This window comes from Daphnia carinata, chromosome 4 (assembly GCF_022539665.2).
Source record: "Daphnia carinata strain CSIRO-1 chromosome 4, CSIRO_AGI_Dcar_HiC_V3, whole genome shotgun sequence".
NCBI lineage: Eukaryota > Metazoa > Arthropoda > Branchiopoda > Diplostraca > Daphniidae > Daphnia > Daphnia carinata.
The window spans coordinates 3,167,609-3,180,909 of record NC_081334.1 but is presented as its reverse complement, the minus strand read 5'-3'; the positions used below and the strand labels follow the sequence as shown (position 1 = coordinate 3,180,909).

General features: G+C 41.3%; 1 protein-coding gene across 1 annotated transcript; it reads left to right on the top strand.

The window, feature by feature from the left end:
* Positions 1 to 602: 602 nt before the first annotated feature.
* On the top strand, positions 603 to 3,122 carry LOC130694915 (neuropeptide F receptor-like). Its single transcript, XM_057518040.2, has 4 exons — positions 603 to 984; positions 1,693 to 2,312; positions 2,394 to 2,508; positions 2,569 to 3,122. Exons 1-4 carry the CDS (start codon positions 634 to 636, stop codon positions 2,935 to 2,937), a joined length of 1,455 nt encoding a protein of 484 aa, XP_057374023.1. The 5' UTR covers positions 603 to 633; the 3' UTR covers positions 2,938 to 3,122.
* The last annotated feature ends 10,179 nt before the right edge of the window (positions 3,123 to 13,301 follow it).

Here is a 13,301-nt window from a genome sequence, read left to right as displayed (position 1 = left end):
CAGCGTTTGCGTACAAAGACTCGTATATACGTATATAGCTCCGGCTCTTATGTAGCGTGATTAAAATCGCACAGAGGATGCATTCCAGATGATGAAAAGCGTCTAGGAATTTTCATCCATCAATTTTGGGACGGATCCCCCCCCCCCCCCCCCCCCCCCCCCCCCCCCCCCCCCCCCCCCCCCCCCCCCCCCCCCCCCCCCCATATTGCACACGACGCCTTGAGACATAACAACAGAATTGCTTTTTCTTTCGCTCCATTTTGCTTCCATCGTTGCAGCCAATCATTGGATGTCAATATTTATAGACTGTAGAACCTAAATCTAATGTTAGTTCACGCTCCATATACCTGCAATAGATGGTAGTTTGCTATGGCCCATCAGTTCATTCGATGGATGTAAACAAATTCTGTTTACGTATAATATTTAAATTTACAGAAACGCCCATCTAATTGGTTCTCCTTTTGCCAGAACATCAAATATTTACATTGTAGACTCTGTTGATTCACGTGATTTATATTTGGAAAGCAATTTTAGCTTCCAATTCGAAATGAATTGAATTGATGTTTTCATTCGATCAGCAGGTGAACGTGCGATACTTAAAAAGATTCATCTGACCGGAAGTGATGAGGCACAATGAACTGGGAATCCAATTCAACGTTGGAATCTAGGGTGGACGAGCTGGATTCATCTTTTTTCAATTTATCGTTCACGACGGCCGATGGCCCACATTTACCGTCGCATCCCGCGGTCGAGTTGGACATGTCGGTCATTGAACGTTTTCGAACCAACCGTCGCGTTAACGATCTCGCCTTCTTTTGTCTGGTGGCCGCTTATTGCATCCTCATCATCTTCGGAACGATCGGCAATTCGCTTGTCGTCTATGTCGTGGCCCGTCAGCCGGCCATGAGGACGGCCCGTAACGTCTTCGTCGTCAATTTGGCTATTTCTGATCTACTTCTTTGCCTCATCACTATGCCATTGACGGTAAGTTGACCTGGAACTCTGTGTGTCCTTTTATAATAAAAAAGCTAAATCGATGGCCGTCAGCTGCTGGGATTGAAGAAGTTTTTGCGCTCGGATGGACAATGGTGTGACTTTGCCGGTCATTGGTCATTGTGAGAATGGCAATAACAGATCAAGAGGATGATATATATAATGAGAAATAATATATCGAAGGCTTCGTGTCTATAAGAAAAGTTTGGTTCCAGTCGACAGATTGCATCTTTTCATGCAATTTTTTGCCCCCCAAAAAAACTCTTGGAACATCTGTCCGCCTCATATGTCGATTTATCTCCCCCTTCCTTCTTAGAGTCGATGTTATTTGCTCTCGAGGTGAAATTGCCAGCCAATCGTTCTTGCCCTGGAAGCAATATGACGTTGGACCACTTTGATGCGGCTTGATGGCTTCGTATACCAACCAATTGAATGTAGGCGGTTCTTCATTCGGCTTACAATCCGATGATAAATAGGAATTACAATTTCCGCCCGTCTCTTTTTTTTTCGTATTTCGCTCTGATCGCGTTAAATCGTCACCAACATGATTAAAAAATGCCATTCGTTCTTGACTTACACTTTCTTCCCGTTTTAGCAGAGAAAATCGATGCGTTTGATGTTTACGTCTTTTAGGGTCAATCTGTCATTCGAAAGGAAATCATAAAAACTGGATTTAACATTTTGTTGTTATTCAATCAGCTGATGGAGATCCGGTCATACACATGGCCGTTGGGCAATTCTCCCGTTTCGTGCAAGATGGTCGGCTCGCTGCAGGCCGTTTCAATCTTCGTCTCAACGCTGTCCATCACGGCCATTGCTCTGGATCGTTACCAACTGATCGTCTACCCGACCAAACGAGCTTTCCAGCTGACGGGCGCATCGCTGGCCTTAGCGGCCATCTGGGCCATCGGCATCGTATTGGCACTTCCGCTTTTTATCGTCCGCACGCTGGAGCATCACGATATCCCTATACCCAATTCGCCCATTACGTCCGTCGACTATTGCCTGGAAGAATGGCCTAACGAGAGGGGCCGCTCGTTGTATTCCATCGGTAGCATCCTGGTCCAATACGCCCTACCCATCATCACCGTCTCGGTGGCTCACGCTCGCATCAGTAACAAACTTCACGATCGAATGGCTTCCATGAACCATCAACTGATACGCCCACAGCTATGCAATATGGAGTCCGGCAACGGCCAGTCCAGTCAGCATCCGGCAGTGAAGGAATCGGCAACAGACTGCCGTACAGCCGCCAGAGAAGAGAAGCTTAGAAAAACCAACACTCTCCTTATAACCATCTCCATCATTTTTACCATTTGGTGAGCATCATTTTCTTTCTCTTTTTTAATTTGAAAGTTAAAATAGAAAATCATTTTCATCGGAGTTTGGTTTTGGAACAGTTGGTTGCCCATGAACACGTTCAACGTCGTCGTCGATACCTGGAACGTCTTTGGAGATGACACAGAAACGATGTTGATTGCCTACGCTGTTTGTCACATGGTGGGCATGTCATCGGTAAAAGAATTTGCATAAATCTGCATAAAAATAGTTAAAAAATCGATTTTTTTTCTAAAGGCATGTGCTAATCCGTTGCTCTACGGTTGGTTGAACGACAACTTCCGCAAAGAGTTTCGCAGGCTGGGTAGATCCTTTATCGCCAAACGGCGACATCAGATAGGCGGGCAGAGCATCCAGCCGGACAAAACGATCAGCAGGCGACTAGAACTCGCGGTTATCGTTGAACGAGAAGACCAGGAGCCATTGGGGACTCCGATGATTGGTCTGTCCCAAACGAGTGGTGCAACCATCAACGTCTTATCAACGTCGTTCAATTTGGTCCATCATTCGGGAGTGAAAGCCACCACCCACCTGGACGTCGGTTTGACTAATGATCATGTCATAGAAAATAACTCCATGTCAGCTCACGCCGAACAGCCAATTTGATGAACGACATGCGGAAAACCATTCAACACTACAACTTGACGGTGTAGTCTCCCCGTTTTCTTTTGTTATGATCAAAGGTCCATCAAAACTCAGTTTTCAATCTTTACTTCATTTGTTATATTCTTGGAACGCAGGTGAAAACCTGTGCTTCACTTTTCGTTCACGTTCATATAATAGCCATTCATAAAAAGCCTATGTTCTAATGTCAAGTCTATACACAATACAGGCTGTTGAACAAACATGACTGTAATACATAGAGATTCTCTGTGATTGCGTAACAATTCCTCAATTCCATATTGTTACGTAAATAGTTAACTTGGTGGAATACCCCTTTCTGTGGGGGTGGTCCAGTTTAAGTGGGATAGTGACGTGGATGAAACGAGTTGTCGTCCAAGATGGAAGACGGGACTACAATGTAACGATCAATATACGTTGCACCAACGTCCGATCATAATTAACACAAGTTTTTTACGTCGCATTTGGGTAACCCAATCTCCCCAATAAATTTCGAATCTAAATTAAAAAAACTAGACGTCTTCTCCACGCCGTTCATACATCAATTTGCGAGCATTTAGAGCGTACTCTGGGTCTTATTCCTTGGCCATAAGTTGGCAATGAGCCTAATCCCCCTAAAATATTATTCCAACTTAAAAATCGCAAAGAAAAAATGAATTTCCCTTCCATCCGGCCACTCTCTTTAACATAACAAAAAACACAATATGGGATGTTTGGATAGGCCTTGCATTAAAGTGGCAACACGGAAGCTCTCAGCGTTCAATGTCGTTCGTGAGTTGCATTAAGGAAAAGAATGGGGGAGGGCATGAAGAAGATAGCTCATGTAAAACTGAATCCTTCTTTCTATGGTAAACATCTATTCTGAAATGAAAGCAGGGATTTACGTTCGGATAACGCAAGTCGAGCGTGAAAACGACAGTTCTCGGTAAATACACGTTATTGACACTTGAACCGTACGTGCGGACTTATATCCATAAGGATCGACGCTCGAAGAATACAGGCGTTTATGAAAATAGAACCACGTCTCACTTTGCTAAACCGTTCCTACTTTTGATGTTCCACTGAACGAATAGTTTTGTTCAAGTGCACTCGATTGTGAACGACTGATTAAAAAAACCGCGGTGACGGAATCAACAAAATACATCAGCTGGTGTCCTTTAACATCCCGCACGCATTTGAGACCAGATCTCGGAAGTAGATAAAGTTGGAAATTTTTGAAATCTTTTTGTTCTACATGGAATGAGGCAAAAAAACAGCGTGAAAAGATGTTGGTGGCGAGTAAGAACTTGAATGGAAATCGGGGCGAGATGAGATGCAAAAGGGAACGAAACGCTGATCGAATTGTGATCCCCCATCAGCCTAAAACGATACGAAATGGAATACAACAGTCACGCTCTCACGGCCGAAATTGGGAGGGACGAAAGAGAATGTATTCCGCCGGATTGGTGTTGAACAAGGGATCAAACGTCTTTTTTTTTTTAATGGAATGTCAGGTTCAATCCGATTTGGGGAGAAAACCAAAAGCTTGGCGAAAACTTCCGGTGTACATTTAAAAGTAAATTGTTTCATAACTCAAAAGGGAAAGCACAAAAGAGAAAATCAATGCCTCATCTGATTTATTTTGTATCTTTGACTTTTTTTTGATGTGGGAAAAATAGAAACGAATGAATTAAAAATTAGGGGTCTTAACATGAAATCACTAACTCATTAGCCTGATGGGAGGAGATTCTTTGTTTTATATTCGCCATAGAGAATCGTTGACACAAGTTCACTGAACAGTGAAATGTATTTGTTTAAGCCAAACAAAAGGATCGCGTCTAATGGAATTGTTGATTCTTCTGTGTTTGCACACGCAAACGCGACACGCATACATGCCTGCCAATAAATTACCGTGCTCATTAAACATTCACAGAACGTCTCAACAAAACCACCACGATCGCTATCTCTCGTTAATATATGCAAAAATTAACATCTATTGCAGGTATCCTAACAGCGTCTTCTCGCATTTCAGTCGAAAAGAAATGAACGAACTCATTCAAATTTCAGACCTGGCCATCAGTTCATTAGAACAATCCGATTAATAGCGTCTCAATATTTATTAAATCAGTGTAGGCATATCGATCGCAGAACGCAGTATGGTTCTTTAATTTTTCGAGATCCATGTAAAGCTATACAGTCAACTTTTTTGGCCGAAAATAAAGTGCTGAAGACAACTTTTTTATATTTGATGCACTGACGGTTTTTGTTCGCATAACAAAAAAAAGTCTTATTCCATTTTTGTTTTTAAGCTTCTACAATTCCCCGAGTTTTGTTGATCATCTATAACTTATTGGAGACAGAGCGGGTTGCAAACTTGATGCCTCGTTAGGCGACGTTCGTAAATGCATCAGCTCAACAATCCTACGTCATTTGAACCATTTAAATCATCTCTGTCATTCTATTTTAGGTCTTAATCTACTTATACGTTCTTTTGGTATATGTGTACTTGTGCCCAATCGGTCCAGTTTATACTCTCCTCACTAGTTACAACAACTTTTAGGATGACCACGGACAAATCCCATTTTCGTCCTACACGTTCAAACCTTGACAGATTTCCTTTTTCTGGGGACTGCAAGTCATTATGATCCTTGGATTGTAAGGTAAAAGTATGAACGTGTATTGGATTTCTTTTGTAGACAGCTCTGTGACGATGGACCATTGCGTGCAAGATGCTACGTCATAACACCCACAAAAACGCTCTGTTCGAGAGCTATAAGTTTGAATGGAGCGTATTAGATTTCTTGGGATGGGCATACGTTGATCCATTAATGCCTCACAACGTTGGACATTGGAAAAGATCCAAAAAAGTAATCAACTAGAAGTGGATGATTGATCTTTACTCTCTGACGCAATGACTTGCAGATGATGTAACTGTGATCTCCTTCGGTGATCGCATATTTTCATTGCAACTCGGCCTTCCCGCGAAACAGTCTCAATTCACTTTGCTCGTTCACGAATTTAGTTGAGAATAACTGATGGATATCAACAGACGCAAGTTTCAACATCCACCTTCTGACTCTTCTTGGAACTTTAACGGGATAAAGGGAATCTTTTGTTGTACCGCACAGGGCTCGACAATGATCGATAACACGTTCAGCAAGACTTGCGTTAACGATCATTTCACTTGGCAATGATGCTGATGCATCCACATTGTCCAGGGGAATCGCTAACACGGCTCAAATAACCTGACAGCAGTGAGAAATTCGGCTGTCTGTGTGTAATCTGTCACTTAATACTATCAGACGATATGTGCAGTAGGCCTAGGACATCACTTACCTTAGGTAAGAATTTAATCAGGAATCAAAGGAATTGACGTTAAGGAAAGATGTAATTTTATTAGACTGCTTCCCGATTGAATCGTATAACTTATGACCCCTTTCTCACATCGAACGATGGACCGTGCAGGCCGCGGGAATTGTAGCACGACATCTTGAACAAAACTTGGACTGAAAACTATGCGAATATGCTATATTTTTTCGTCTGCTACATACACGTAATTTAGACGACGTCGTTAATTTGAATAGCCACGCACCTACGTGAAAATAGAACTGGATTTTTGTAAGACGACTGCTAGTGACATTTATTATTCAATAAAAATCAATAGACAACAATTTTGTTAAGGTGCAATGACAGGTGGTGGGCGTAATGGAATGCTCCACGACTAGCAAAAAATATTGCCTTCGTCGAGAAAAAGGAATGGCAATCATTAAGCTAAAGAATGCACATCCTTAATTTCGTCCGAATATTTCAACTAATCAACTGTTTCTTGTCGTAAAATCACCCCATGTCATCCAGAATGACAGCAGTAAAGCAATAAATGGTAATTATTTGTATAATTGGGAAATCTGCTTAATTAAACAGCTGATTGGATTTTTCCTGAGCTCTCGGACGTTTAAGCTTCAGCCTTTATGGTCACAATCTCAATTGATTATTACATTTTTCATGACGACTGTACAACTAAGAGACCTGTAATCAATTTTCGTACGTGACAATTAACTGCAATAACTAATATCGTGGCGTTTCTAAATGTCCTTATTAGTCCAATTCGATTTCGTCTGCAATGAAAGCTCATTAGTACATCATATGTCAAATATTGCGACATGACGTCTAATTATCTTTGGAATGACGTGAAACTATTTCATTTAAAGAATATTATTTTCTTTCTAGGCTGTATTTTTTTTTCTCGATGGCATTGTTCCATAGTCGGGTTGCGTGTCACTTTTGCTGTTCAGTGTTTTATTTTCTCAGAATATTTGACACGACGTGTAAGAACGATCATTACTCTCGTGCCAGGCTAAAAGCATCAAGATGGAGGAAACTTATCATACAAGCAAAAAGATAATGGCACTTCTTTTTCATCCAAACTTATTGTTAAAAAAAAGAGACATCGGATGAAGTTTCAACGGGAAAGTAAACTGAGTCAACTTGGGGGTTAAAAGAATATTTCTGTATTTTTCCTTATCTTAGGCCGTAGATCGATTCGGATCGATAACAGAGTCCATTATTGTATTTGAAAATAAAAGTACATCAATCAACATTTACTTTGTAATGTCTCACCATTTTTTATCGTACCGAAACAAATTATTTAATGTTGAATGCATCCTGTCTTATGAAATACATTCGACAGTTATGCGTTTCTGGTAACCCCACATGAGTCGGCCACACATGTTGTTGCTAGAAATGACATGCGTGATTACACACTGAACACCGTCGTACATGTCGACACGTGCAACAAAAATGAAGCAACGCTCCCCTGACGCTTTGATCTTTGTTCATTTACGTCAATGTCTCGTGTTGATTTCTTTCCAATGGCTACCCTAATTTGCTCGTCCTGCTTTTCTGTTATCCTCTTGTTTGTCTTTGACGATTGTTGTTTTGTTTTTGTTTTTTCGTGTTATTTGCAGTGAAACTTGAAACGTTTTTTTTTTGTTTGGGATCGACGTTATGACAAAATGGCAACCCTAATTTTGACGTGGAGGAATTCCTTCATTACGTCTGGTGAAAATAGATAAATTTGAAGCATATGTTTGCATAATTTTCATGTATCCCTTTCTAGACGTCTGCTAGTTGGATTCAATACTTGCTGTCCAGCTAGAACGTTCCCACGCGCAATTTACGTACCTAACCTTCAACGTTCAAACCCTCCCTCTGTTTTTCATCGTATTATTCCTAACCTTTTTGGACAGTCAACACACAATCCCTGGAGAGGATTAGTTGCCAACTCAGATCGAAAAGTCTGGGATGTGCAATAATTTACCTCACCCTACCTCTTGAAATATTTAAATGTGTTGCCTTACACTTGCTTTTTGAAATATTCAAATGATTTTCATTTTTGTTTTTGCTTTTTCAAACACTGAAATCATTTACCATGCCCTACCTCTTGCAATATTTAAATAATTTGCTGTGTCCTACCTCTTGCAATATTTAAATAATTTTCCGTACCCAACCCTTTCGAAATGAGCAGAAGAAAAGGCGCGTTAGAAAATGGGAAAACAAGGGCTTTGTTATCGATATAGAAAGGCAAATAAAAAAAATATATAATTTTATGCATTTTATTGCAGCAAGGTGGCCGACCGATAACTAAAGGTGTTTGACCCGTCTTTCAATTTTTTGTACAGTGAAACTGTTTGGAGGTAAAATTAACATTAAATAAAAATTGAATTTAAATATGTCTAGGGCAATGTACCTTTGCAGACATGCTTTGCCTTTTCTTTTTTACCTGTCTGGGGACCCAATATAACCTGACTTGTCGACTCGTCTTGTAGAATAACGGTTAAAACAAAACTAAGGTCAACTTATTTTCAACTGTGAACCAGGTCAGTTTCCAAGATTTCATTTTTTACTTCCTTAATCTACCCAATCGGATCTTCGATTTGTGGACTATATAAAGGGTGTTGATTTTTCTGAACATAGCTCACACTTCATCTTTGCAAGTCATCCAGCCAACACTCCACCTCCAACATGAATGTTTTCAAAACTGTGAGTATTTGAAGTTCCCTTTTTTCCTTAAAGATTGTGATTTCTCTTGGGTTGCGTCTTTGTTGACTGGCCCACTGTACATGCAGCCCCATCTAGTACGTGGACGGGCCGAGTATCACCTTTTAAATTGTTGGCTTCGTTTTTCTTTTTTTTCAGATGTTCGTGATCTGCTCTGTTCTCGGTGTTTGTGCCTCCTGTTCAAATTCGTACGCGTCCCAGTAAGTTAATTATATTCGTCCATTTTTCCTATTACTTTAAATCAAATTTTCTCTTTTAAAATTTGTTAAGATCTTCCCTTGATCAAGGATCGCAGGCTGATGTGAATAGCGTTCATCATGGCACCAGCCAAATGTCATTCGCCAGCCAAATTCAGCAAGCAATGACGAACAGCCAATTGTTATCAGCTGAGCAGCCTGAAGCTGGACAACAGAGACCAGCAGCCATGTTTGCTCCTGCTGTTCCAACAACTACGCAATATCTTTGCTCTTGCATCACCATTAACCCAGTGGCACCAGCCCACCATGTCCCAGCTGCTGCATCGGCCGATTCGTTTCACTCCGCCAAGGCTTCCCAGTCTTGTTCCTCCGCCAGCTCTCATAGCAGTGACGATTGCCCTCATCAGCATGCTGCCCACTCATCAGCGCAAGAGCAGTATGCTGCGAATAGTGGAGGCTATTAAATTTGTTTGAGACCCCCGCATTAAACGCAGCGCGTGTTTTTTATCTTTATACTTTCCCATACGATTACCATAATAAATATATTCCTCATATATATGCGTGTGAGTTAAATTTTTTTTTATATACCTTGCAACAAGCATTATAGCTTTTAAGTGCAGACGATATACTTGATACTCCAAAGATGGGATGAAATAAGTGTACACAACTCATTTGATAGTGTTTTAAAATTTTATGTATAAACAGAATTATACCAATTTGTGTCCGAAAAAAAGAATTTTGTTTTACATGCCAAAATAACAAGAGCCCATAGAGGCAATCAGTTCAGAGCAGTGAGTTGACCACATGTTTCAGTGACCACCTCACCGCTCTTGATACTTAGCCAATATGGGTCTTTTTGCCAGACGGTGGAAGGCAGACGGTTTGGCATGATTCTGGCCGATCGGTGTTCTCTCTACTTTCGGTCCCAAACGGTCGAAGTCAGAAGTCCGGTTTGCAGGTTTCATCCATTAAGAGACTCCATTCCTTGTCCAATTTCTAAATATATCCCCCATATTGGCAACCGTTCAGAGTAGTGAGCTGACCACATGTTTCAGTGACCACCTCACCAGCTCTTGATACTTAGCCAATATGGGTTTGCAAGATTGTCGGTTTGTCGCCTTAATATCTCCTGGATGTACTTCCGTCGTTGCGGAACCATTTGTATTTCGATGCCGTGTTGCCACTAGCCGACTGGTAACCAGAAGCTGGAGCATAATGGTATGGGTTGTACCATTGGCTCCATCGGCTGGGCCGTTCTCGAGCAAAGTCACGAGAGGATCTTTCTGCCATGCGGTGGAAGACAGGCGGCTTGGCATGATCTTGGACGACGGGTGTTCGTTCGACTCTGGGTCCCAAACGGTCGAAGGCAGAAGTCCGTTTTGGAGGCTCGGGTTGTTCATCGACTCTGTTATCCTGTCTTGCGACGGTAACCGGCCGGCAAGCTCTTTTGCTCGAACCAGGTTCGCAGCATTCGTCGTTGTCGTCGGCAGATCTTTTGCGTTTCGGTTCTGCTGGGCGGGCTTCTGGAACAGAGGGAAGCTCCCTTCGCTCTCTTACACTTGTGCCAGAAGGGCCACTGCCCAGGCGAATGGCGGATTGAGGTAAATTTTGGCGCCTTGCCTTCTTCTTCGGCCTATGCTCATTTCGTCGTGACTCTTTCGTCCGTTTGCGTTTACGGCAGACTTCTTGTGGCGATATTCGCGAAAATTGTCGAAAAAAGAATTCCGTTTCGAAAGCATGGACGCGGGCCGGGGGGAAGTGGCGCCTGATTATACGTCTGCGTCTCAATCTCTTTTTCGGTCTTATTTCCTCTCGTAATGACTCTTCCGATCGTTTGCGCTTAAAGCCTGCTTGCAGCGAAACGCGCGAACACGGTTGAGGCAAGCGCTCGATTTCAAAAGGTGAATCATCTTGCAGCGAAAGGCGCAAGAACTGGTCACACAAGGACTCCATATCAAAAGGTGAAACATCTAGCAGCGAAAGGCGTGAAAACTGTTCACACAAGGACTCCATTTTGAAAATACTAGAAATTCAGAGTGGAGATTGCTTATTTTTTGTTCAAATTTCGGTTGATTAAGTACGGAGGACCTGGGGGAAACCTGGCTAACAAATACGAGGTCACCCCTTTTTCCGTTATTTGTAAACAAATCTGACTTTGAAAACATATCCTATACGAAATAATTGCGATATAGGTAATTACGCACCACGTTCAATAAGATTAAAGTCATTTTCATTAAAATTTGAAAGAATTAATCATAAATGAAAATGCCATCCTCTTAACAGCCATTGAAACGGAACAGATTCAAAACAAAGGGTTTTGATTCGACTGCCTGCTTTCGTGTTAAGTGATGCCCAGAAAAAGAAAAAGGAAACAGTAATGAAAACATCAATTGTTTATTTTGTTGCAAGGTAAAATACATTTCAGCTACAAAAATTTTTCTTCAAAACCACACCTGATTTCATGCCCAAAGGTTGTGTAACATGCTACAAAGTAATATGAGGTGATTGCAACTAACTAAATATGAAAAAAAAATTAAACTGCCATTCCTGAGGAGTTTTTATGGTTGTCCAGTAAAAACAGGGATCCTTTGAACTATACAAACCGCTACCATTCGCGCAGCAACCAATAAAGACATCCACAGGTGGTTATCTGATCAGGAGATGGCTGCACAATTACGAAGATAATCGGCGGAGAGTACTTGTCTATTACTAGCTCGTGTCCTTGCCTCATCTATCATGATTACTCCTGAACATCATATGCTGAAATAAATCAGTTTACGGATTATTATAGACAATCACACAATCGCACAAAGCAACTTCAGCTGAACATCAACACAGCATTTGCAGACGCTGTTGCCCAGCAACTGTCACACGATTAAGCAAAAATTCTGCCACATACTACATCTAGCGGTCGAAAAAAACAACTAATGTAAAATTCCACCACAAATGGCATATTCAGTCCTATTTATAAAAGATAAATATACTTAAATATTTTTTTGTAGTATATTGTTGACGGCTGTTGCATGACATGTACGAATATTTTATATGGTAAATCTCCTTTTTTTATTAGATGGAACCATCATTATTAAAAAACCATCATCATAACCATAATTCGAATGGTATCCATTTGTGGTATCCGATCTCAACGGCTCGTCTCTATTTCCAACCCAGTTCCAGTTCTTCGAGATGAGCCTCTGCATCCGGTTTCAAGTGGTCCTTCCATCGCGATTTCGGTGTTTTTCGCTGCCTATTAGGTCTCTTGATTTCCAGAGCAGACGAATGAATCGGACAGACAGGCTGACGCTGCAAGTTTTGAAATGGAACTTTTCTTTCGTTTTAAGTTTGGAAACGACAACTTATCCTTGTAAGTTTGGGAACAGGACTTGTCCCGTATCGAATGGGGATTTAGACTGCAATATAAGTGAGTAAAACAAAGAGATGTAAAAAGGAGAAATTTCTTGGCAGAAAAATTGGCCCAGGCCGTGATCCTGGTTGTTCTACACGGGGTCAAAGGGAGCTGATCTCGCCGAGTGTAAGAGTTACATAAATTATAGTTGCATCGAGGACGTACGTTACAGGTGAATGCCAAACAACTGCTGATACCGGTAACACATTTCTTGGTGCGATACGATACGATTTGTTCTATGCTAATCAAACTCAACTGTTAACACACATTAGAAAACTGAAGAGAAACTTTATACTGCCATTGGGGGATTGAGCGTGTACTAAGAATCACTTTGCATGTCACACAATTATAAGAAGGATATGCAAGAAGGCTCCTTGGACATAATTCTGAGTGACAAAACAGCTTCACTATGAAATTAAAACATGCAAAAGAACAAGGAAATATGTTGCATCAAACCCCAAAAGAATAAACAAAACCCCCAAAATTGTCCCATCACTAAACTAAGAAATAAAACCAGAGGTGGAGAATTCCCAAGGAAGGAAACCACAACTGCCTCTGTCCGATGGGACTCGTTGCAGGGACCACTCCGGAATGTTTTTCAAGTAACACCATCCATCGAGCCATCTAAACGCATTACATCCGCTAGTGTCAATGCAACTTTTGCTGCATTTTTCCAATGGCATGTATTTGAATTCGATATCGTAACCAGG

Bases quoted from the DNA above. Each gene is read 5' to 3' on its own strand.
- LOC130694915 (XM_057518040.2), top strand. From the start codon at position 634: ATGAACTGGGAATCCAATTCAACGTTGGAATCTAGGGTGGACGAGCTG. The intron at 985-1,692 runs GTAAGTTGACCT...TTATTCAATCAG, and splicing joins TCATCACTATGCCATTGACG to CTGATGGAGATCCGGTCATA. The intron at 2,509-2,568 runs GTAAAAGAATTT...TTTTTTCTAAAG, and splicing joins ACATGGTGGGCATGTCATCG to GCATGTGCTAATCCGTTGCT.